The sequence below is a fragment of the Trichomycterus rosablanca genome, chromosome 3 (genome assembly GCF_030014385.1).
Source record: "Trichomycterus rosablanca isolate fTriRos1 chromosome 3, fTriRos1.hap1, whole genome shotgun sequence".
In the NCBI taxonomy this organism is placed as follows: Eukaryota; Metazoa; Chordata; class Actinopteri; order Siluriformes; family Trichomycteridae; genus Trichomycterus; species Trichomycterus rosablanca.
The window spans coordinates 45711952-45737352 of NC_085990.1; the positions used below are offsets into that span (position 1 = coordinate 45711952).

The 25401-nt window shown below is 41.0% G+C and overlaps 1 protein-coding gene and 1 long non-coding RNA gene across 2 annotated transcripts in view; one reads left to right on the plus strand and one right to left on the minus strand.

Moving 5' to 3' along the window:
* The first annotated feature begins 2694 nt into the window (after positions 1 to 2694).
* si:ch211-1i11.3 (mitogen-activated protein kinase kinase kinase 5) overlaps positions 2695 to 25401 on the plus strand; it is a 59030-nt gene continuing 36323 nt past the window's right edge. The window contains exons 1-10 of the mRNA XM_062991375.1: positions 2695 to 3134; positions 6011 to 6150; positions 9600 to 9787; positions 12447 to 12615; positions 12887 to 12993; positions 13128 to 13298; positions 18261 to 18373; positions 20016 to 20175; positions 22616 to 22766; positions 22862 to 22966. Coding sequence (XP_062847445.1) covers positions 2804 to 3134; positions 6011 to 6150; positions 9600 to 9787; positions 12447 to 12615; positions 12887 to 12993; positions 13128 to 13298; positions 18261 to 18373; positions 20016 to 20175; positions 22616 to 22766; positions 22862 to 22966 — 1635 coding nt within the window. The 5' untranslated portion in view covers positions 2695 to 2803. The remainder of the gene's footprint in view (positions 3135 to 6010; positions 6151 to 9599; positions 9788 to 12446; positions 12616 to 12886; positions 12994 to 13127; positions 13299 to 18260; positions 18374 to 20015; positions 20176 to 22615; positions 22767 to 22861; positions 22967 to 25401) is intronic.
* LOC134309925 (uncharacterized) lies at positions 3043 to 14655 on the minus strand. Its single transcript, XR_010011241.1, has 3 exons — positions 14569 to 14655; positions 10477 to 11416; positions 3043 to 3165 (listed from the first exon to the last, which is right to left on the minus strand). It is a non-coding gene; the product is annotated as an uncharacterized LOC134309925 (long non-coding RNA).

Sequence of the window (25401 nt, forward strand, 5' to 3'; positions counted from 1 at the left end):
CCACAGTCCAAAGACATGCAAGTGAGGTGAATAGGAGATACAAAATTGTCCATGTTTGACATTCAAAACTTGTAAATTGATGAATTGGCAGTAACAACTGCAGTCAAATATTTGTGATAAGTCTTTTATAAGAATTGGAAAGAATTTTGGCCCACTCTTTTTTTTTGCAGAATTGTTTTAATTCGGCTACATTGAAGGTTTTTGAGCATCAACTGAAAGTTTAAAGTCTTGCCACAGCATTTTCATGGGATTCAAGTCCCGCATAACCCAACTAAGTTTGAGTTTAAGGCCACAAACTGACATGCAGACATTCTCTCTCAGTACCTTTAGATATATAGCAGAACTGATAGTTCCATTAGTTAGGACAAGTCGTCCAAGTCCTGCAGAAGCAAAGCAGTCCCAGACCATCACATGACCACTATGTTTGACTGTTGATTTGGTGCTCTATGGTGGAATGTGGTGTTACTTTTAAACAACATGTAACTAGACCCAAGTCTTTCAAAAATTTTTACCTTTGACTCATCAGTCCACAGAATATTATCCCAAAAAGTCTCAGGGGTCATCTAGATATTGCTAGGCAAATGTGAGACGAGCCTTGGTGCTTTTTTTGGTTAGCAGTGGTTAGCGCCTTGCAACTCTCCCACAGATGTTTTTGTCCAGTGTCTTTCTTATTGTGGAATAGCTGACCTTAACAGAGGCAAGTGAGACCTGTGGTTTTTTAGATGCTTGTCTGGGTTATTTTGTGACGTCCTGGATTAGTTGAAGCTTTCTTGGTTAAATTTTGATAGGCCAGTCACTCCAGTTCACCACTGTTTCAGTTTTTTTTATTTGTGGAAAATGGCCCTCACTGTGAGTCCCAGAGCCTTAGAAATGGTTTTGTAATACTTTCAGACTGGTGGATTTCAATTACTTTGTTTATATCTATATTTGAACCTCTTGGCATCATGTGCTGCTTTTTGAGACCTTTTAGACTGTTACACATTGCCAGGCAGGCTCTATTTAAGTGATGTTTAGATTCAACAGTTATGGCAGTAATCATGCCTGAGTGTGGCTCATGAACCCAATTGGGTTATGAAACCAACTGGTTGATTTAGTATCTAGGGGGTAATTACTTTTTCCACATAGGCTAGGGCTGAACAGCATTTTTCTGTCAATAAATAAAATATATTTAAAAGAAAAACACATTTAAAATTGTTTAATATTAAAATTAAGACGTGTTTGCAGGAAGAATGAGACGAAATAAAAGCTAAAACACTAAATCACTTGGTCTCCTCGGTGCCAAAACATCTTTTAAGTGTGATGAAAAAGAATGGCAACATTACAAAGTGGTAAATGCTTTACTGTCCCAACTTTTGCAGGGGTGAAGTGCAGGAATGGATGTTTATTAATAAATGAAATGTAGTTGAGCAGACAAAACATGAAATATCTCAGGTTCATCCTGTCTACAATCAAATAAAAATCAAAGTAAATGTAAGAAACTCTGTGTTTTTTTATTATTTGCATTTTCCATACTGTCCCAACTTTTTCTCATTTGGGGTTGTACATTTGTATTTTTCTTTCTTTTGTTGTAGGTCAGCGGGCGGCACGGTGGCTCAGTGGGTAGCACTGTCGCCTCACAGCAAGAAGATCCTGGGTTTGATACCAAGGTGAAGCGGTCCAGGTCCTTTCTGTGTGGAGTTTGCATGTTCTCCTCATGTCTGCATTTGTTTCCTCCCACAGTCCAGGGTGGCACGGTGGCTAAGTGTTTGATCCCCAGGTGTGGTGGTCTGGGTCCTTTCTGTGTGGAGTTTGCATGTTCTCCTTGTGTATGTGTTTGTTTCCTCCCACAGTCCAGGGCGGCACGGTGGCTAAGTGGGTAGCACTGTTGCCTCACAGCAAGAAGGTCCTGGGTTCGATCCCCAGGTGGGGTGGGCCGGGTCCTTTCTGTGTGGAGTTTGCATTTTCTCCCCGTGTCTGTGTGGGTTTCCTCCAGGACCTCTGGTGTCCTCCCACAGTCCAAAGGCATGAAAGTTAGGTTAATTAAAGATACAGGGTGGCACAGTGGCTCAGTGGGTAGCACTGTCACGTCACAGCAAGAAGGTCCTGGGTTCGATCCCCGGGTGGGGCGGTCTGGGTCCTTTCTGTGTGGAGTTTGCATGTTCTCCCCGTGTCCGCGTGGGTTTCCTCCGGGCGCTCCGGTTTCCTCCCACAGTCCAAAGACATGCAAGTGAGGTGAATAGGAGATACAAAATTGTCCAGGACTGTGTTTGATATTAAACTTGTGAACTGATGAGTATTGTATAATGAGTGACTACCGTTTCTGTCATGAATGTAACCCAAGAGTAAAACATGACGTAAAAATCCTTATAAACAAACAAACAAATCCCACAGTCCAAAGACATGCAAGTGAGGTGAATAGGAGATACAAAATTGTCCATGTTTGACATTCAAAACTTGTAAATTGATGAATTCTGTGAAATGAGTAACTACTGTTTCTGTCAGTGTGTAAAACATGATGTTAAAATCCTAATAAATAAATAAATAAATGTAAAATTAAGTGACTATAATAAGCAGAAGGAGAAGGTGCAGTAGTCTGGTTTTCATACCAGATGGCGCTCTGACACTTCTGGCTGTGAGAGATAGTAAAAGTGGGCGGGGACTGTGACGCATACAATAGAGGTGGAGGAGCCCCGCCCACTCACTATCACCTGCGTAGTATCCAGCACGATGAGCGCGCAGCGAGTTCAGGTATGCGCCTAATATAAATAATAATACTATAAATCTACCGAAATGAGCTTTTAATTCAGTTTGATACAGAAACACGATGTACACGTGCGAGCGCAGGCGCATGAGCCTGCATGAAGTGAAGAGGAGAGGCTCGGTCAGAGTTTCAGCTGGAAGTTTATGGCAGGACTCTCTGGCTATCGAGCTGAGCGCCGGGAATAAGAGCGTTAGTTCTCCGCGCAGTCGCAGCAGAGCTCTGGTGGTGGTTTATGTGCTGGTGGAAGACGCTTCTGTGGCGCAGACTGAGGAGAATCTGGCTTTGCGCTGTGTGAAAGAAGCCTGTGCGGACTCCCACGCCGAGCTCCAAACTGTCCCGTTTGAGCGGATTGCACACGCTACTGCAGACACGCTGGATACTTTCTACAACGCAGGCAAGTTCAGACACGCCACATGTCTTCAACTCTAAAATAAACAGCATAACAACTCTAAAACAACATCACACAGTGCTCTAAAATAAACAGAACTGGATGATTTTTATGTCTAATCTGTCCAATTCCAATCAACTGTTTTTAAATAAAAGATATATTTATTTAGTAGGATTTTAACATCATGTTTTACATTTTGGTTACATTCATGACAGAAACTGTCATGGACAATTTAGCGTATTCAAATCACCTGACTGCATGTCTTTAAACTGTTGGGAAACCCACGGGGAGAACATGCAAACTCCACACAGAAAGGACCCACACCGCCCCACCTGGAGATCTTGCTGTGACGCGGCAGTGCTACCCACCGCGCCACTATTCCGCCCTGTATCATTAATTAACCTAATTAACTTTTATGCTTTTGGACTGTGTGAGAAAACCCACACAGACATGGGATGGGGAGAACATGCAAACTCCACACAGAAAGGACCTGGACCTCATCACCTAGGGATCAAACCCATGATCTTGCCACTGACCCACTGTGCCGGCCTGTATCTTTAATTAACCTAACTTTCATGCCTTTGGACTGTGGGAGGAAACCAGAGGTCCTGGAGGAAACGCACACAGACATGGGGAGAACATGCAAACTCCACACAGGAAGGACCCGGACCGCCCCACCTGAAGATCGAACCCAGGACCTTCTTGCTGTGAGGCGACACTGAGCCACCATGCCGCCTGAATAGAAGATATAATTAGTTGGGCAGTGGTAGCTCAGCGCTTAAGGTACTTGACTAGTAATCAGAAGGTTGCCAGCTGAAGACCCACCACCGCCAAGTTGTCACTGTTGGGCAGTTTTGAAATGATCATTGCATTTATTGAAGGGTAGGTAGGTAGGTAGGTAGGTAGGTAGGTAGGTAGGTAGGTAGGTAGGTAGGTAGGTAGGTAGGTAGGTAGGTAGGTAGGTAGGTAGGTAGGTAGGTAGGTAGGTAGGTAGGTAGGTAGGTAGGTAGGTAGGTAGGTAGGTAGGTAGGTAGGTAGGTAGGTAGGTAGGTAGGTAGGTAGGTAGGTAGGTAGGTAGGTAGGTAGGTAGGTATTGATCCCGAATGAAAATTAGATAGATATATATACGGTATATCACCAGTGTGAATTTAATAACTTGTTTTGCCACCTTGGCAGTAACAACTGCAGTCAAATATTTGTGATAAGTCTTTTATAAGAATTGGAAAGAATTTTGGCCCACTCTTTTTTTTGCAGAATTGTTTTAATTCGGCTACATTGGAGGTTTTTGAGCATCAACTGAAAGTTTAAAGTCTTGCCACAGCATTTTCATGGGATTCAAGTCCCGCATAACCCAACTAAGTTTGAGTTTAAGACCACAAACTGACATGCAGACATTCTCTCTCAGTACCTTTAGATAGATAGCAGAACTGATAGTTCCATTAGTTAGGACAAGTCGTCCAAGTCCTGCAGAAGCAAAGCAGTCCCAGACCATCACATGACCACTATGTTTGACTGTTGATTTGGTGCTCTATGGTGGAATGTGGTGTTACTTTAAAACAACATGTAACTAGACCCAAGTCTTTCAAAACGTTTTACTTTTGACTCATCAGTCCACAGAATATTATCCCAAAAAGTCTCAGGGGTCATCTAGATATTGCTAGGCAAATGTGAGACGAGCCTTGGTGCTTTTTTTGGTTAGTGGTTAGCGCCTTGCAACTCTCCCACAGATGTTTTTGTCCAGTGTCTTTCTTATTGTGGAATAGCTGACCTTAACAGAGGCAAGTGAGACCTGTGGTTTTTTAGATGCTTGTCTGGGTTATTTTGTGACGTCCTGGATTAGTTGAAGCTTTCTTGGTTAAATTTTGATAGGCCAGTCACTCCAGTTCACCACTGTTTCAGTTTTTTTTATTTGTGGAAAATGGCCCTCACTGTGAGTCCCAGAGCCTTAGAAATGGTTTTGTAATACTTTCAGACTGGTGGATTTCAATTACTTTGTTTATATCTATATTTGAACCTCTTGGCATCATGTGCTGCTTTTTGAGACCTTTTAGACTGTTACACATTGCCAGGCAGGCTCTATTTAAGTGATGTTTAGATTCAACAGTTATGGCAGTAATCATGCCTGAGTGTGGCTCATGAACCCAATTGGGTTATGAAACCAACTGGTTGATTTAGTATCTAGGGGGTAATTACTTTTTCCACATAGGCTAGGGCTGAACAGCATTTTTCTGTCAATAAATAAAATATATTTAAAAGAAAAACACATTTAAAATTGTTTAATATTAAAATTGCACCAGGGTCCTGGCAACCTCTATTCCAAACTCATCTTTAGTCTGCCTGGATTTCTCTCTGGTACTGTTGCCTACTCTGTGTGATGCCCTGTTATGGGGGCATTCCTACCTTGCTCCCACTGTTTCCAGGCATCTCCAGACCAATTGCAACCCTGAGCAGGATGAAGTTATTAGTAAAGAAGATGATTAGATTAATCTAGAGTCCAGATTATTCAGCACTGCATTCATTTGTGTTCCATGTAGTAATTCAGTAAGTGGACATTTATGTATTTATTTATTTATTTATTTATTTTTGAGTGGTCAAAACCAATCAGTAGTAAATACCTTTTTTATGTCTATCTATTGATTAAATGTGTCATTTGTAATTTGTGCTACATTTTATCCATGTACATTTGATTTTTCTTCTTCAATATGTTAACCAATATACAGTAATTGTAAGGTAAAATCAATGACCTGTCATAAATGTTATACTGGTTGTCAGATCATCAGAGAACAAGCATTCACACATCAAACCACATTTGGTCACTTGTTATGTACTAATGACTCCACCACCTAAACCACAGATTTTGTATTGTGTTTTTATTGTGGCAGATGTGGCCATTGTTGAGATGAGTAATTCTTTCCGCCAGCACTCCCTAATTTATCACCTCGGGGTCAGAGAGAGCTTCAGCATGACTAATAACATTATACTGTACTCCAACAAGCAAGAGAGTGACCTGCAACTGCTTAAGGTGAGCAAACTGGAAATTATGGTCTGTGACTGTACCCAATTCTATTTTTAACTGTACAGTGAGGTCAGTGTTTCCAACTGTTAAATTATGTCATTGTGACTCCTCATTGTTGCAAAGTAAACAGAAAACAACTGTTACATATTTGTTTTCTTGAATATCATTCATGTAAAATATTTAAATATATTGATAATGCACTACACCCGTCTTTATACAGTTGCCATTGAAAATAGTCACCCCCTCATATTAAAGGTATAATAGTGATGTCAGTAGAATTAATTAACCCTTGTGTGGTGTTCATAGTTTTGTTACTCAGCCAGTGTTTGCGGGTCTGGTGGACCCATCACATTATTGTGTTTTTAAATCAATACAGCCATAACTTATCTAACATACAAAATATCACATATGTTTACGAGCAGTAAAGACAGCATATTTGGTTAACGTTTACTATTTACCTATGTTGGATCATGTTTATAAATAACAGTGCCATCCATTTGTTGTGATAAAATATAAAAAAGGAAAAATCACTATCAAAATATGGCTGGAAAAATGTGTTTACTTTGAACAAATCACTGTCGCCTCACAGCAAGAAGGTCCTGGGTTCGATTCCCAGGTGGAGCGGTCTGGGTCCTTTCTGTGTGGAGTTTGCATGTTCTCCCCGTGTCTGCGTGGGTTTCCTCCGGGTGCTCCGGTTTCCTCCCACAGTCCAAAGACATGCAAGTGAGGTGAACTGGAAATACTAAAATTGTCCATGACTGTGTTTGATATAAACTTGTGAACTGAAGAACCTGTAACTACCGTTCCTGTCATGAATGTAACCAAAAGTGTGTGAAACATGACGTTAAAATCCTAATAAACAAACAAATAAACAAACAAACTGAACAAATCGAAATGAAACAACCTGAAGAAATGTAAAACATTTATCAGTGTAAGAAACAGCAGCCTGAACAGATCCAGTATCTGTATCAGTCTACACATCAGTCCTATTGAACACAGTTTATTCATGCTCAACTATACAACACATGAGGGTCAGCTTTACTGTGTGTGTGTGTTACATACATTCATTTGATGCATGTATGCTGTGTCGGTCTGTCTCTCTGTCTGTTTGTCTGTTTCTCTCTCTATCTCTGTCTGTTTCTGCCTGTCTGTTTTTATCTATCTATCTGTCTGTCTGTTTGTCTCTGTCTGTCTCTGTCTGTCTGTTTTAATCTGTCTGTCTGTCTGTTTGTCTGTTTCTCTCTCTGTCTCTCTGCCTGTCTCTCTGTTTCTCTCTGTCTAAAAACGTGTTATTTTATATGTTCTTCACACAAAATGAGCCAAAAACAAAGAGTCTGAGGTTAAAATAATAATAAATAGCATCATTTTTCTTTTGGTAAACATTGAAAACAGGTCCCACAGACCCAAACACCACACAAGGGTTGAATGAAATATACATCAGGAAGTCTCAGGAAAGAGAAAGAATATTTATTAATACATGCAAGCAGAGTAACAGAGTTGAAAACATCTAGTTCTCCTGACAAATTTGTAAAACCCCCAGCCTCAGTACTTGGTGGAAGTTGGTGGTTTTTTCTAGTATTTTTTGCCAGTAGTAACATAATATCCTGCTGTTCTAAAATACTACATTGTTCATTTTCTTTGTTTGTTTGCAGCATCATTTAACTGTTAAATACTTCACTTAGAGCAGAATCTAGCTCTGCAAAGAAGTTTAAAGCTTTAAAGACGTAATTTTCATTTAAAGTATTTTGTAGTATGCAGTTTTAAATGCAGCATTTATTAAAAAAAAGACATTTATACCAGTCAGGGATTTAAGTACATATCTGTTGGACTTTACAAGATTATCCAATTAAAACTAAAAATTACTGAGAGCACAATTCTATCTATCTTAAAAATCAGCAGAAAGAATTATGTTGTGTACATATGCTACGTTGTGTACATATGCTACATTGCATACGTAAGATCACACTTTAAACTAACTAGGTATCACAGTAACCATTTAACCAGTTCTTTTTTTAGTTCATTGACTGTCACTTTAACTGGCTGTAACTAAGGTCCTGTACACAGATCAAGGTCCATAGGGACATAAAGTACTGAATTACTGGCCTGCACAGAGCACTGACCTCAACCTCAGTTAACACTTTTTGGACGAATTGAAATGTCAAACTTCAGGCCGACATCCGTATGTGATCTCATAAATTCTCTTTGGACACAAATTTGCACAGACACACTTAAAAGTCTTGTGTGTGTGGTTTGGGGTTGGGGGAGAACTAAATAAATGCCAATGGTTTTGGAATGCAGTGTCCCACGACTGAAGTGGTCAACTTTTTTGCATACCGCTGGCCTTATAGTTTAGCTTTCAGCATTAGGCCTCATGGCACTGGCTTTTGACCTGGGTATATACACCGATCAGCCATAACATTAAAACCACCTCCTTGTTTCTATACTCACTGTCCATTTTTTTGTTGTTCTTCAATGGTTAGGACTCTCCCAGGACCACTACAGTAGGTATTATTTAGGTGGTGGATCAATCTCAGCACTGCAGTGACACTGACATGGTGGTGGTGTGTTAGTGTGTGTTGTGCTGGTATGAGTGGATCAGACACAGCAGTGCTGATGGAGTTTTTAAACACCTCACTGTCACTGCTGGACTGAGAATAGTCCACCAACCAAAAACATCTAGCCAACAGCGCCCCGTGGGCAGCGTCCTGTGACCACTGATGAAGGTCTAGAAGATGACCAACTCAAACAGCAGCAATAGATGAGCGATCGTCTCAGACTTTACATCTACAAGGTGAACCAACTAGGTAGGCGTGTCTAATAGAGTGGACAGTGAGTGGACACGGTATTTAAAAACTCCAGCAGTGCTGCTGTGTCTTATCCACTCATACCAGCACAACACACACGAACACCCCACCACCATGTCAGTGTCACTGCAGTGCTGAGATTGATCCACCACCTAAATAATACCTGCTCTGTAGTGGTTCTGTGGGGGTCCTGACCATTGAAGAACAGGGTGAAACGGGGCTAAAAAGTATGTAGAGAAATAGATTACAGTCAGTAACTGTAGAACTACAAAGTGCTTCTATATGGTAAGTGGAGCTATAATGTTATGCCTGATCGGTGTATATAATCCATTTATAATCTGGATGTTTTTTCCCTGGTATTGAGGAACATAAGATCCATAATTACCATAAACAATTTGAAAGGTCAACTCATCTGACCACACTGTGCGTCATTCTATCTTTGGTTATATCGCATTAAGCTCATGTGGTGATATCGACGTAGAATAGAAATGCAGTTTTTAATGCAGTTCTGTGGTTTGTACTATAGATGTAGTGGTTTTACAGCTACAAGTTACAGCATACACAAGTTAAAATGCATAAACTGACCTTTAGGAACTACAAAATTCCAGTTTTAGTTAAAATTATTTGATCACATAAATGTTGTTTTAATAGGAACAGTGTGGAAGCTACACCTTTATCCCGTACATGGTGTCACCTCAAGGAAAGGTGTTTGCCTGTGATCCAACACTAATGCGGGGAATCACCGAGCTTCTGCAGCCCAGCTTTACCCTTGAACCCCTGCTGACCCCTTTAGTGGACCAGCTTATCAAGCTGTTGGAGAATGTGCACGTCCATGCAAGGTTGGTGGTACTAGCTAGCTGTACAGTACTCAGGAGACATTAATGTGGAGATTGTAGCTTACCCTAAGTTACCTTATTCTTGCTTCATTAAGGTCATTGAAATAGTGTAAAGCTCTAAACATCACTTGGAAGGATCCATACAGATGTGTTAAAAGTCTTTTGCTTTGATGACACTAAAGTGGAACTTACTGGTTTGTGTTTCAAACTGTATGTTAAGGGTAAATCTAACAAATCTGGTTGAATACATCTGTAAGATATGGTGGTGGTGGCAGCATGTTACAGAAATGCTTTTGAGCAGCTGAGTCTGGCCAGTGCTGATTAGGGACGTAACGATACACTACCCACGATGCGATACGATTCACGATACTGGGTTCACGATACGAATTTTCCCCGATTTTTTTTTTTAAACAAAATTAAATTGAAGACAAAATACGACAAAGTTTCCTTTTATTATTTCTCTTAAAAAAATAAATAAAATACTGTATTTGTGCTTATCTTTTATTTATCTAAATAATGAATGCACTTTTATTTCTGAGGTAGGTACAACTATGCCAAATAATGCTTATTGTGTTAAAAAATAAAAAACTGAAATGAAATTTTTAAACAAGTCTAACATTATATAAATAAATTAATAATATAAATAAATAAAGTATCCTCACATAAATAAATTTGGCTGGAAAATCCCCTACCTGGCAACTTTGTGAAGTGCCGTCAACCAGGCGAGGTGATGTCCAAGAGTCACCCCGTCAGAGGCGTGATCCTAATCTTGTCAAGCATCTATGAGAAGATTTTAAAAATTGCTGTACAGATAAACAAGCAAGTTTAACATAGTTGGCTGCCGCCACTCGTGTAAGGATTCAGCTGGGAGCCTTACACACGTCAGTGAAGCCGTGTGATAGGGTAAATAAGTGAATTGAAATTGAGACAATACAAAAATGGAGAAAATACATAGAACTTGATAGTTGGTTGCTAGTCATAATGTAGGCACTTATCAGTTACGTTTAAGTAGCGACCTGTGAAAAAAAAAATATGGGTTGGTTTAGACCAGTGGTACCTACATTTTTTAAATACTATTAGTTAGTAGTGAACTGAACTCATAATGTAACTAGCTGCAATTACATTACAATTAAAGGAAGAACGGTAAATCTATAGGACTTACATTTGCCTGCTGGGATTAAAGTATAGTGGTACCTTGTAACTCAACCCCCTTCTCTAAGAGATTTGTACACTTAAACTCGACCTTACCTTTACCTCAGAAGTCAAAAATGAGGTTGTTGTCGCCCAGGTGGTGCAGTGGGAGATCCCATTAGCACACCAGCACCGAGTTTCTGAACTCAGTGTCGCCACTGTTCGGCTGGGCACCATCTGGCAGGCATAATTGGCAGTGCCTGCAGCAGATACTAATTGGCCACCGTATCTGCAGGGTGGGGGCCGTACTATGTGTGGGTGGGTGGGTCTCCATACGCTGTGTAAGGACCCTGATTGGCGGAAGAGAAGCCTGTGCAGAATGCAGGGGCGAGAAGAGGAGGGCTGTGAAGAGGCGTGTACAGCGACGTGCTCTCCTCGGATGCAATCTGGTATCTCTCAGCAGCGGAAGACAAAAATTCAGTGTGCTAAATAGGGAGGAAACTGGGGAGAAAATGCATTAAAAAAGGGGTTGTTTCAAAAACAAGTGTCAAAAACAATCCCATTATTTTACATTAAAATCTATGCAGTTTTACAGGACCATGGAACGCATTATGCCTAGTTCACACTACACGATTCTTGCCGGAACTCGGTGTTCGCTCTGCGATTGAAACTCGTCTCTCAATCGCTATGTGTGAACTACTCAACAACTAGAATCCGAGCGGCTCGTCGAGCACTCGGCGACTGAGGAGAGATATCTAGCATGTTGAATATCTGGATCAGTCAGTTGCGACTTGCAATGAGTGTGGTAAGGGGGATAATATAGTTTCTATCAGAATACATCGACACACACAAGCTTTACAATATTTGTGAACTTATCGTCCATTCCAAACCATAATACCAACGCTGCATTACAAAAAAAAAATTTATTAACCTCCAACTCACTACAGAACAAGACAATCCCTGCTGGTCGCGTTGCCAAATCCACTAGGATTCATTTATTTTTCTCTTTGATTTTACGCTGCTCATCAGCACATCAGCGCATCAACAACTTTGGTCGCTCTCTACTTGTTGGCGTACATTTTTGGACATGGTATCATTAAACTCATCACTTCTTGCGTTTGTTTTCATGACAAAACGTAGTTTGGGAGACCAGAGAAGCTCGCCTGTGATTCCAGTTGGTGATGGATGGTGTAGTGTGAAACCCCCTATCGCTGATCAGTCGTGTAGTGTGAAATACACACCGACTTGAAAGACTCCCGATTACAAGAGATCCAGTTGTGTAGTGTGAACTGTACAGCGACCTGACGACTTGGAAAGTCGTGTGGTGTGAACTTGGCATTAGCAGGTTTCCCATAAATCCTGATGGGGGGGGGGGGTCTTTGACCAATTGACATTGAGTTTCAAGGTACCACAATGTCCTTCTCTTCAAAAACTGAAATCGTGTTGCAGTGCTTCTTTATATTTAGTAAACAGAATTCAGCTTGTTTACTAAAAATGCATAATTAAACATGAGTGGTCTCTGCGTCCACAGTGAGTACGTGCATGAATCCATCCGGCGAGAGATCCGGATGGCACGGGAGCGGTTCTGCGGAGAGTCTTTAAGCCAGGAGCTAAACCGAATCCAGAAACGTCTGGACACAGTTGAGCTTCTGAGTCCGGACATAGTCATGAACCTCCTTCTGTCTTACCGTGACATTCAGGTAAGGCTGTGCAGAACGGCAGACATCTGTTTGCACGTCACTGCTGACTTTACAGCCCTGTGCTAATTTCCTCTTGTGCAATAACAACTGGTTTTGCTTGCTTGCCATGAATAGATATGTGATGATGTCATGAAGGTGTGTTTCTGTTTTCTTGCATTTCAGCAGCATGGCTGATTCCATCGAGTAATATAGGACAAGAAACAAATTGCAAATCGGTCACTGAGATTATTACGTGTCCTATTTAATGAATGAATTCCTTTTTCTTCTACAGGACTATGAATCCATCATTAATCTGGTGGAAACACTCAACGAGCTGCCCACGTGTGTAGTAGCAACACAGCCCAATATCAAATTTCAGTATATATTTGCCCTAACTAGGTGAGCTTTATATATATATTAATTAACAGTCCCTGTTGCTGCTCAACAGATATCTCAGCAAATCTCCTGTATCTTTAAACTGTGTTCTGTAAACATGTTATGAACAGGATTCTGTGCTCTGTGGCTCGTTTCAGGAGGAATCGTCCTGGTGACCGTGAGAAAGCTTTGTCAGTAATTCTGCCCGTAGTAGAGTCGGGAGAGCAGGTGGCCTCGGATGTGTACTGTCTCTGTGGACGCGTTTACAAGGACATGTTCTTTAGTTCCGGCTTCACGGACACGCTCAGCCGTGACCGGGCCTGCTACTGGTGAGACAGTGCACGGTTACTAACCACACTCTGTGCAATCTGGCAATCTGGTTTTGGTTTTCTGCTCAGTATACTTCAATGGAATTGCGCGCAAAAGAACTACAGTGGTACCTTGAAACTCAACGTTAATTGGTTCTGGGAGTGGCACTGAGTTTACAAGGCGTGTAGTGTTAAGGTATTTTTTCCCATAAGGATGTATGCGAAATCTGTTAATGTGTTCCATGGTCCATGGTCCTGTGGAACTGCATATATTTTGTAATGTAAAATAATGAGGTTGTTTTTGACACTTATACACTGAAAATAACACACACATAATATAAAAACACAGATTCTTACAATTTCTCAGAACCCCGAGCGGTAACACAAGTTAAAAAGTGAAACAGTGAGGAAAATCCAACTAAACACAGATACATGTAGAGCTTTTAGAGTGAATGTGATGGTTATGCCACACAAATGCTGATTCATCTAATGCTCGCACTTTGATGACGTTTTACCGCACCGCTTAAGCAGAGCGCTGAACAAAGCCACTGTTCATTGTTAATTTGAAATTAAATAAATCCTTTATTTTTTTATTATTTTATTTTATTTTTTTTTCTCCCCTTTTAGCGCATCCAATTGTTCAATTAGCATCGTGCTTCCTCTCTGTCTATGCCGAACCCTGCCCTGACGGAGGTGATTGAAGCTAACCCGTATCCCCTCCGAAACACGAGCAGCAGCCAGATGCATCTTTGCCACCCACACATTGACGAGTTTGGCGCCACCTAGCGTTGCGTGCGGAGAGACACACCCTAAGGGCACCCTCTCCCATCTCTGTGTAAGCGCCTCCAATCAGCCGGCAGAGAACGCAATCGCATTCTGACAGAGAGAGACCCACATCCGGTTCTTTGTCCCACCCCCCACATGAGCAACCGGACAATCGTTGCTCATATAGCCACTCAGCTTCGAACCGGTAAAGCAAGGCTGGATTCGATACCACGCTCTCAGAATCCAGCCCTGGTTGCAGCGCGTTTCTTTTTACCGCTGCGCCACCTGAGCGGCAATAAATACATTTTTAAAAAGAAACTGAACACTTTGAGTTTAAGGGAAACGTTGGGTACAAATTTCTCAACGAAGGGCATTGAGTTTCAAAGATTTTGAGTTTAGGGGATGTTAAGTTACAAGGTACCACTGTATAAGACTATAATACGGTTTGCATGCACATGTAAGTGGAAACACTGTAACCGCACCATCCGACAATAAACAAAGTTTTGAGTAAATTACAAGAACTCACCAGTATGAATTACGACATCAGACTTTGCTGGATTCCGGGACACTGCGGAATTGCTGGCAATAAAAAGGCAGACAGATTAGCAAGAAGTACAGCAGTAGAACAAACAACAGACTGTAAACTTCCCTTATCAGATGCCAAACAACTAATATCTGCCTACATTAACCCTTTGATGCACAAGCTAAGCAAACCCCTTTTAATGCACAACATGGGTGGAAAATGACCCATATTCATCCATTCAAGAATATTTTCATATGCACATTTGTCAATTATTCATGTATTTGCTGTCTTAGCTAATAAAAGCTATCTATACTAGAATATGTAAACAGCTAGCAAGCAAATAGTATTGGACATATTCAAGATTCAAGGGCCTAATCTTTGGTTGTCTTTCAAAAGATCAATAAATATGTTTTTGACTACAAACACTTACAAATTTCAGCAGTTTCATTTTTGAGCCATGTTGTGCATTAGAAGGGTAGTGATACAAAAATGATTTTTATTAAAAAAAAGTATAAAACTGAAACAAGGATTTGTGATAATCATAAACAAGTTAATTGAAAAATTCATGGAAGCTTGAATGACGAAATTAATTTATTGCAAAGATATAGAAAATAAAAACTTTTGACCCAGGTTGTACATCAAAGGGTTAAATATTTGTGGCAAATACAATGGAACACACAAAGTAAAAATAACTTTATAAAATACACTGATCAGCACTGTCCATTTTATCAGCTCCACTTACCATATAGGAGCACTTTGTAGTTCTACAATTACTGACTGTAGTCCGTCAGTTTCTCTACTTACTTTTTTAGCCTGCTTTCACTGTGTTCTTCAATGGTCAGAACCCCCACAGAGCAGGTATTATTTAGGTGGTGGATCATTTTCAGCACTGCAGTGACACTGACATGGTGGTGGTGTGTTAGTGTGTGTTGTGCTGGTATGAGTGGATCAGACACAGCAGCGCTGCTGGAGTTTTTAAATACCGTGTCCACTCACTGTCCACTCTATTAGACACTCCTATCTAGTCGGTCCATCTTGTAGATGTAAAGTCAGAGACGATCACTCATCTATCTTCTAGACCTTCATCAGTGGTCACAGGATGCTGCCCACGGGGTGCTGTTTGCTGGATATTTTTGGTTGGTTGACTATTTTAAGTCTAGCAGTGACAGTGAGGTGTTTAAAAACTCAGCATATCACCAGTGCCTGTGTCTTATTCACTCATACCAGCACAACACACACTAACACACCACCACCATGTCAGTGTCACTGCAGTGCTGAGAATGATCGAACACCCAAATAATACCTGCTCTGTAGTGGTCCTGTGGGGGTCCTGACCATTGAAGAACAGCATGAAAGGAGGCTAACAAAGCATGCAGAGAAACAGATGGACTACAGTCAGTAATTGTAGAACTACAAAGTGCTTCTGTGTGGTAAGTGTAGCTGATAAAATGAACAGTGAGTGTAGAAACAAGGAGGTGGTTTTAATGTTATGGTTGATCTGTGTATGTCCGGACGTTTCCCCCGAATAAAAACACAGCCAGAGAAGCGTACTGATCAGGTGGTTTATACCAGGTGCCGCATTGGACACACCCGGTTAACACACACATCTTGTAAGAGGGGAAGCTCCTCCACTCTGTGATACAGTATCTGCCGTAAACCTATTTCAATCAAACATATTCTAACTGAATGTCTATTGGTCTAAGAATTGGTCTAAAAGAGCACATCTAAAGAACAATATATAAGAACAACACTTGACAAGAACTATAAACTGACATATGAAAATAACCCACCTTTCCTGCTGTGAATATAACCACTTTGTCAAAACATCTCAGTAAATAAATAATATGCAAATGTGCTTTGTAAGGGCAGGGTAAACAGGGTAGCATTGTTAAATGTGGTTATTTTCATAGCTTGTCTACTGATCTGCATGTTTTGCCAATGCCTTGTTATAGCAACACAATAGCATTAAAATGTGAACTTTTACATTTAGCTGGTGTCTAAAGCTGTAGGGCAGTTGTAGCCTAGTGGTTAAGGTACTGGACTAGTAACCAAAAGGTCTCTGGTTCAAGCTCTGCCACTGCTGGGTTGTCACTGTTGGACCCTTGAGCAAGGCCCCAACCCTAAATTGCTTAGATTGTATTAGGGATGTCCCGATCTGATCTCAAAGATCGGTATCGGGGCCGATCAAAGCATTTTTTAACTGATCGGTATCGGCTTTACTAATGCCGATCGTAATCCCGATCCTTTGTTTTACGTCAGCATGTCCGCTGTGTGGAAATACTTTAAATTGGAAAGTGAAACAAGTCCAACAGTGAAGTGTAATGTCTGCAATGCGAGCGTTTCACGAGGCGGTAGGAGCAGAGCTGCGTTCATTACTGTAGAATTTTACTATTATATCTTTATTTATATGGTGTGTGAGTGAAGGATCACTCCGGTTTACAAAACAATAACTTTTAATCCGAGTATGAAAACTTCAGGACCATAACATACAGCTTTGACGAGTTTACGTGTTACAAGACACAACGACATCTCAGTATCAAGCACTCTGATTGGCTTAGTTATGTAACCGAGTGTCGTAGTGATGCACTTGCTTAATAAAGAAATACATATTATATATATAGTATATATTGACAAATTGTCGGGAGCATAACACTTTATTAACTTCTTCTGTTACGGTACCGAATAGCGGACAGCTAGAGTCATCGCGTTAGCCAAGCACGCTATTCCATGCACTATGGAAGCCCCAAAGGGTCAAAACACACTCACTTCGCGTAGAAACATCCATCAAACCATTGTCACAACATTTTGAGTGTTCCAGTTTTACTACTACAATGCTGCACTAGGGTTGTTTACTTTTATTTTGTAAAAATAAAAGAACATTAAGCAATAGCTTGGATGCAGGCAATTTTTTTCCTACAGCACTGCAGAGCTATTCAGTTGTTAAACATATACATTGGATTAATCTGAATAACTGTAATGTACTTGAAGTGTGCACTGTGTGAACAGTATTATCCAGTTCTTATCTAGACAATATCTAGAAAATACAAGTATTGGTTTGAGACTCGGTATCGGATCGGGATCAAAATTAATGATCGGGATCGGGAACAAAAAAACATGATCGGGACATCCCTAGATTGTATACTGTCACAACTGCAAGTCACTTTGGATAAAAGAGTTTGCTAAATGCCTAAATGTAAATGTAAAGCTACAATAACAATATTGGTTAATTCGAGGGTTCTTGAAAAAGTTTTCACACTTATTTTAACTCTTTATTTAGATTTTCAAAAACATAAATGACATCACTTTTCTACATAGTCACCACCATGTCGCACCAACTTTTTAATGCCGTCAGCGAAAATGTTTTTGGTTGAGCGTGTAGCCACTGATGCACCTTCTGCTTTCACATCATCATCAGGCTAAGTGGGTAGCACTGTCACCTCACAACAAGAAGGTCCTAGGTTCGATCCCTGGGTGGGGCGGTCCGAGTCCTTTCTGTGTGAAGTTTGCACGTTCTCCCCGTGTCCGCGTGGGTGTCCTCCAGGTGCTTCGGTTTCCTCACCGGTTTCTTCACCAAGTGAGGTGAATTTGAGATGCAAAATTGTCCAAGACTGTGTTCGATATAGGCTTATGAACTGATGAATAGTTTTGCTGTGACCTCTCTCCTTTTATACTAATCTGTCCTGTTTTCATCACAGGTACAATAAAGCATTTAAATTGGAGCCATCTCTGCACTCAGGCATCAACAACGCAGTCCTTCTGATGGCCGTCGGCCACAATTTTAACACCTCAGTTGAGCTGCGAAAGATTGGTATGATCGCTTATGTTCACAATTTACCCACATACACTGATCAGCCATAACATTAAAACCACCTCCTTGTTTGTACACTCACTGTTAATTTTATCAGCTCCACTTACCATATAGAAGCACTTTGTAGTTCTACAATTACTGACTGTAATCAATCTGTTTCTCTGCATGCTTTTTTAGCCTGCTTTCACCCTGTTCTTCAATGGTCAGGACCACCTCAGGACCACCACAGAGCTGGTATTATTTAGGTGGTGGATCATTCTTAGCCCTGCAGTGACAATTACATGGTGGTGGTGTGTTAGTGTGTGTTGTGCTGGTATGAGTGGATCAGACACAGCAGCGCTGCTGGAGTTTTTAAATACTGTGTCCACTCACTCTCCACACTATTAGACACTTTTACCTAGTTGGTCCACCTTGTAGATGTAAAGTCAGAGACGATCACTCATCTATTGCTGCTGTTTGAGTTGGTCATCTTCTAGACCTTCATCAGTGGTCACAGGACGCTGGCCACCGGGCGATGTTGGCTGGATATTTATGGTTGGTGGACTATTCTCAGGTGTTTAAAAACTTCATCAGCAGCGCTGCTGTATCTGATCCACTCATACCAGCACAACACACACTAACACACCACCACCATGTCAGTGTCACTGTAGTGCTGAGAATGATCCACCACCCAAATAATACCTGCTCTGTAGTGGTCCTGGGAGAGTCCTGACCATTGAAGAACAGTATGAAAGGGGGCTAACAAAGCATGCAGAGAAACAGATGGGCTACAGTCAATAATTGTAGAACTACAAAGTGCTTCTATTTGGTAAGTGGAGCTGATAAAATGGACAGTGAGTGTAGAAACAAAAAGGTGGTTTTAATGTTATGGCTGATCAGTGTACATTGGTTTTATTTTATTGCACTTCATGTGTATTGGTGTTGCCCATTACACAATCAGACAGGTGGCATGGTGGCTAAGTGGGTAGCACTGTCGCCTCACAGCAAGAAGGTCCTGGGTTCGATCCCTAGGTGGGGCGGTCCGGGTCCTTTCTGTGTGGAGTTTGCATGTTCTCCCCGTGTCTGCGTGGGTTTCCCCCGGGTGCTCCGGTTTCCTCCCACAGTCCAAAAACATGCAAGTGAGGTAAATTGGAGATACAAAATTGTCCAACACTGTGTTCAATATAACCTTGTGTGAACTGATGAATCTTGTGTAATGAGTAACTACCATTCCTGTCATGAATGTAACAAAAGTGTAAAACATTAAAATCCTAATAAACAAACACAATCAGACATTAAGGTAGATTTAGGTTTGTTAGTGCTTAACAGTAATTTGAGTGGTAATCTGGAGGGTGTGGAATTCGTAGTAAGATGTTTTGTACATTCCATTTGTTAAAGAGCCTTTTATAAAACTCTAAACTTCACAGATGTCTGTATTAAAAAAATTCAGTGTTATTTCCTTATCATTGATGCATGCTTTTGGCTTTTTTGTTTTGTTCTTTTTTAACAAAGCCTTGCCTGGTGTGTGTTGTTTTTTCAGCTCTGCTGTGATTAGATTAAATTACACTTGTTTACATCAGGTTTCTGTATGCCGTTTTTGTTATGTTTTATTATTACCTAACTGTCTGTGTGCTTGTTGTCTTCGATCTGTTCTGGCTGAAAGGTGTCACTCTCAGCAGTCTGCTCGGGAGGAAGGGCAGCCTGGAGAAGATGCAAGATTACTGGGATGTAGGCTTCTACCTGGGTGCTGGGATTCTAGCCAACGAACAAAAGAAAGTCATAGAAGCTTCAGAGAAGCTCTACAGACTTAAAGCACCAATGTGGTGAGTGCCATTTGCAGTGGGACACTGAAGGTGTCTACCTGTAATTTTAAGGGAGCTTTTCTTTGCCACCGTCATCCTCGGCTTGCTCAATACATTTACATTTTCAGCATTTAGCAGATGCTTTTATCCAAAGCGACTTACAGCACTGTGACAGTATATTGTCTAAGCAATTGAGGGTTGAGGGCCTTGCTCAAGGGCGCAACAGTGGCAACCCAGCAGTGGTGGGGCTTGAACCAGCAACCTTTGGATTACTAGTCCAGTACCTTAACCGCCAGGCCACAATGTCCCAAAAACGGTCAAATTCGCTGACAAGCCCGAACCTGCACAAGACCGAAGTTCACACAAATTAAAAATCAATAACAAATAATTTACTCTTGAAAAGAACTCCGCTCGTCTCTCCGCACCGCCCGCCATGCCCTCCATCTCTCCGAAAAGCCGTGCCACAACGAAAGCTGGGACCGCTTCCACCGCCAAAGCAGCACCGGATGCCCACCCGCTCCCAAGCCAAAACACCACCGAAATTCCAAGATACCCCACCAGTGAGGACATCAAGGCATCCAGGATCTCGAACAGCCCCCCCCTCGAGAGCGCGCGCAGGACGATGCAAAACGCTGTCCATGCAGAGCTCCCCAGGCCCCCGAACACACCCATAAAGTCCACCTTTTTAGCAAAATTGGCTGTAGGGGCTGAAAAGGTCCTCAGACGCATATTAAGCCTAAGAATGTCCTCCACCTTAATTATTCTGTATTTTCATTGTGCACAATGGGTAATAACGCAATAAATGCATGCTAGGTCTTGGGAATCCTCAGCTCAATAGGGGTTTTTGGTCTGTTGGTCCTGGATTCTTTAAAGTTGCTTTGAGACAATGTCCATCGTAAAAAGCGCTACATAAATAAATTTGACTTGACTTGACCACTGAGCTTTTCGTGCCCGGTTTCCAGTACAAATGAGTACAGTACACTTTTCCTACTGTCAAGTCGAGTCAAATTTATTTATATAGCGCTTTTTACAATAGACATTGTCTCAAAGCAACTTTACAGAATCCAGGATCAACAGCCCAAAAAATCCCTGTTGAGCAAGCCAAGGGCGACAGTGGCAAAGAAAAACCCCCTTAAATTACAGGAAAAAACCTTGAGAGAAACCAGACTCAGCAGGCACCCCCATTCTCTTTGGGTGGCCTGGGGAATAACATGAAACACAAATCATACATGCACAAAATTAATTGAAACTTAAAGTTAAAATTAGTGAAAATAATAAACAAGCAGTTTGAGTTTTTCATTATTCAGTCCAGTCTTTAGTGAGTTCTGGACATTTCCAGGGCAAAATGCCAGGTTTCCGTCATATCTAGCAGGAGCAGCATTCTTGGCACAGCAGTCTTGAACCTTGGATGGGTAAACAGGTTTCTGTCAGAACCACCTCAGGGTAAAACAACAGAAAATGTAGTTAAATTGTGAAATCATTAAGAGTAAAATGATACTCCAACACCCCTAATTATTACAGCATAAATAAAAAGGAGAGATATCAGGTAACACAGTCATGAGGGCTCTCACAGGATGTCAGCGCCCACCTCCCCCACCATCAACAGTCCTGAGTGATCGGACAAGAGAGGCAGAACGACAGCAATCCAACAGCCCTGATCACCACACGTTTCTATGACCTAGAACCCCCAATCTCTGTGCCTTTGTCTATCTAGTCAGGGTGGGCAGTTCCAGTCCTAGGGGTCAGAAACCAGACACAGCCAGAAGCCAACACGTAGCGGCCACTCATACAGTAGAACATTGCCTATTGTTGTTGAGCTGCATTTGAACACAGGTCTTGATATCTGAGTATAGCAGTATAAACAGTCCACTGCTTCAGTTTGTTAGAATAGCTGCTCTCATGTTAAGGGGCTCCAACACAGATCATTATGGTCCACATACTTGGACTATGCTGGATGCCCTTCTGACCCCCCCTCTCCCCCATACATAGCCAAGCATGTCTGTGTAGCCTAGTGGTTAAGGTACTGGACTAGTAATGGCAAGGTTGCTGATTCAAGCCCCACCTTTGCCAGGCTGCCACTGTTGGGCCCTTAAGCAAGGCCCTTAACCCTCCCTCAATTGCTTAGATAATAAACGCTCATAATACTGTTAGTTGCTTTGGTTAAAGGTGTTTGCTAAATGTTGAAAATGTAAATGTTTTTGCTGGATGTCCGTCTGACCCCCCTCTCCCCCAGAAATAGCCAAGCATGTCTGTGTAGACACCCAACCTGCTCTGCTAAAAGCATCGCTGAGATTTGAACCCTTGACCTCAAAAGTAGTGGGCAGATGTATTTTACTGATGTGCCTCCTGACTACCCTGTATAGTTTACAGTACATTATCTAACAAAGGAACATCACATAATTTGGAGTTCTTTTGTTTGGAGCTCTTGCCTTGAATTTTAAATGACACATTTCTATTACAGGTATGTGGGATCCGTCATGGAAACATATATTCTCTACAAACACTTTGCGAAACCATCAGAAGTACAACACGCCAAACAGGAGATTGTAGATTTTTGGATGGAGCTGCTGGTGCAAGCATGCAAACCAACAGTTTCCACAGCACACTGCCCAGTAAGTCTTGTATCTGTTCTCCAAATGACTCAAATAACAGATCACAACTGAAAAGTAAAAATAAAGCAAGTGTTGTGCAATGGCTGCTGTTTCAGGTCCTGATTCTGGAGCCGACTAAAGTGTTTCAGCCCAGCATACTGAGCGTGAGTGAGGAGGAAGAGAGTCGCACTGTGCAGCTCAGACATGTTGCACCCATACAGGTCAGAGATGTTCACAAGTCACAAAATACGAGTCCGAGTCAAGTCACGAGTCTTTAGGCTAGAGTCCGAGTCAAGTCACGAGTCTTAAGGCTAGAGTCCGAATCAAGTCACGAGTCAATATAATCAACACAAAACATATATTGGAAATGTAGTTCAGATAAAAAACAGATTAGCGACTGTATTTTGCCATTTTACTTAGTGCCTTTACTTTCCTACTCATCGTGCAAATGAATGTAATTTCCGTAACAAGAAGGTACCAGTTAAAAGCTTAAACTGATACGTTTTGTTTTTATTGGAAAACAAAAGCGCACGATCCAAAATCCAAAACACAGCAAAAAAAATCATAACCACTGCTTACCTTAGCTTATGTTCTTCCAGATGCTATTACATTTATAACTGTGTGTTGTCCCATTAGGAATATAATCTGTTATTTTGTAAATATTAAAATAGAAAATTAAAAACCTCCAAACTTTTCCCAGTTATGAAGTAAAACACTAACTCGTTAGAAAACCAATCAAGCATTTCATTGACGCATCATCTGTGTGACACAAACTGAATAAATACAAATAACAGCACTTCTTACTAAAAATTTAAATCAGAAGGTCTGATTGAGATAATTGACAAGCTCCTCCCATGTAATTCTGGACTGACCTCACCTTTCTCAGAATCATTCTTACCCCACCAGGTGAGATCTTGCATGGAGCTCCAGAGTGAGGGCGATTGACTGTGATCTTGTATTTCTTCCATTTTCGAATTATCGCACCAACAGTGGTCTCTTTCTCACCAAGCGTCTTGCTGATGGTCTTGTAGCCCATTCCAGCCTTGTGCAGGTCTACAATCTTGTCCCTGACGTCCTTTGATAGCTCTTTGGTCTTGCGCATGGTGGTCGAGAGATTTGAACGGAAGAAACTGATTCTGTGACAGGAGTCTTTTATACAGGGACAGGACTAATTTGTGTGCCTTTTGTGCACATAACCGGTCTGTGGGGGTCAGAATTCTTGCTGGTTGGTATGGGATCAAATACTTATTTCCCTTAATTAAATACAAATTAATTTATAACTTTTATTTAATGTCTTTTTTCTGGATTTTTTGTTGATATTCTGTCTGTCTCTGTGAAAATAAACCTTCCATAAAAATTATAGACTGTTCAAGTCTTTGTAAGGGGGTAAACTTACAAAATCAGCAGGAGATCAAATACTTATTTTCCCCACTGTATATATATATATATATATATATATATATATATATATATATATATATATATATATATATATATATCACACGTAACTAATGTTAACACATACTTACACTAGGGACTCTTGTTGTTTACGAGTCATTTTTTTGCGAGTCATGAGTCGAGTCCGAGTCATTTGAAATCAGTCTGAGTCGAGTCTGAAGTCGCTATGTGTGCGACTCGAGTCTCCATCTCTGATACAGGTACACATTACGTTTTTCTCTCCTCTCTGCTCGACCAAATCACCACCTGAATGACATGAACACTTAATTATTAATAAGGTTCTTATTTATTTAATTGAGCTGTAAACGTTTGTCTGAGGCTGTAGCCGGAGGAAAAGCTGTAAGCTGCAGGCTCCCTCTGTCAGATATAAAACAAACAATCACAGCCTGTATTAAAAACATGTGGCAAAAAGAATGGGAAAAGCAGAACAAACTCTACAACATCCACCCCAACATCCAAACACGACCAAAACTACTGACTGGAAAGAGACTGGAACAGACGACATATACAAGATGTCGTATTGGGCACTCGCCTAACACATACACCTGGTGAATGGAGAACGCCCACCGATATGTGACCACTGTAATACACAGATAACCATTGAACATTTATTGACAAAGTGCACAAAATATAACATAGAAAGACAAAGTCTCGCAATACCAAACACAATGGTTGAAATTTTTAACAAAACCAAAACAGAGACTCTGATCAGTTATTTGAAAAATACAAGACTAATACACGTCTACAACTAAACACAGAAAGGACACTAGACAAAGAACATGAATAAATAACCTGAACAAAATCTAGGTACCTATCTTGACATGAGAATGACCAATGGGTAGACATGGTGTTAAACAACAAACAAACAAACAAAACTGAGGCTGTAGCCAGTTTTTAACAACAGTTTGGTGAAGTCTCAAAGAAAACTCTAATGTTTGTTGATGCTATATTTGCTTTGAGTACTTTTTACTGCCTTGTCATCTGTCCATGGCTGTGTAACTGTCTAAGATTAGAAATGTCAGGTGAAACAAGCAATGGTTTGTTAAACATGGGGTCAAAGAAAAACTGTCTAAGATGCATCTGAATACCCATATTCATTTTCATATGGAGCAGAAACATGGTTAATTATTATTTAGACTGGTGTCTAATGCTCTTATTTTAATCAGTGCACTAACGTTTTACCATAGCCAAGCTTAAA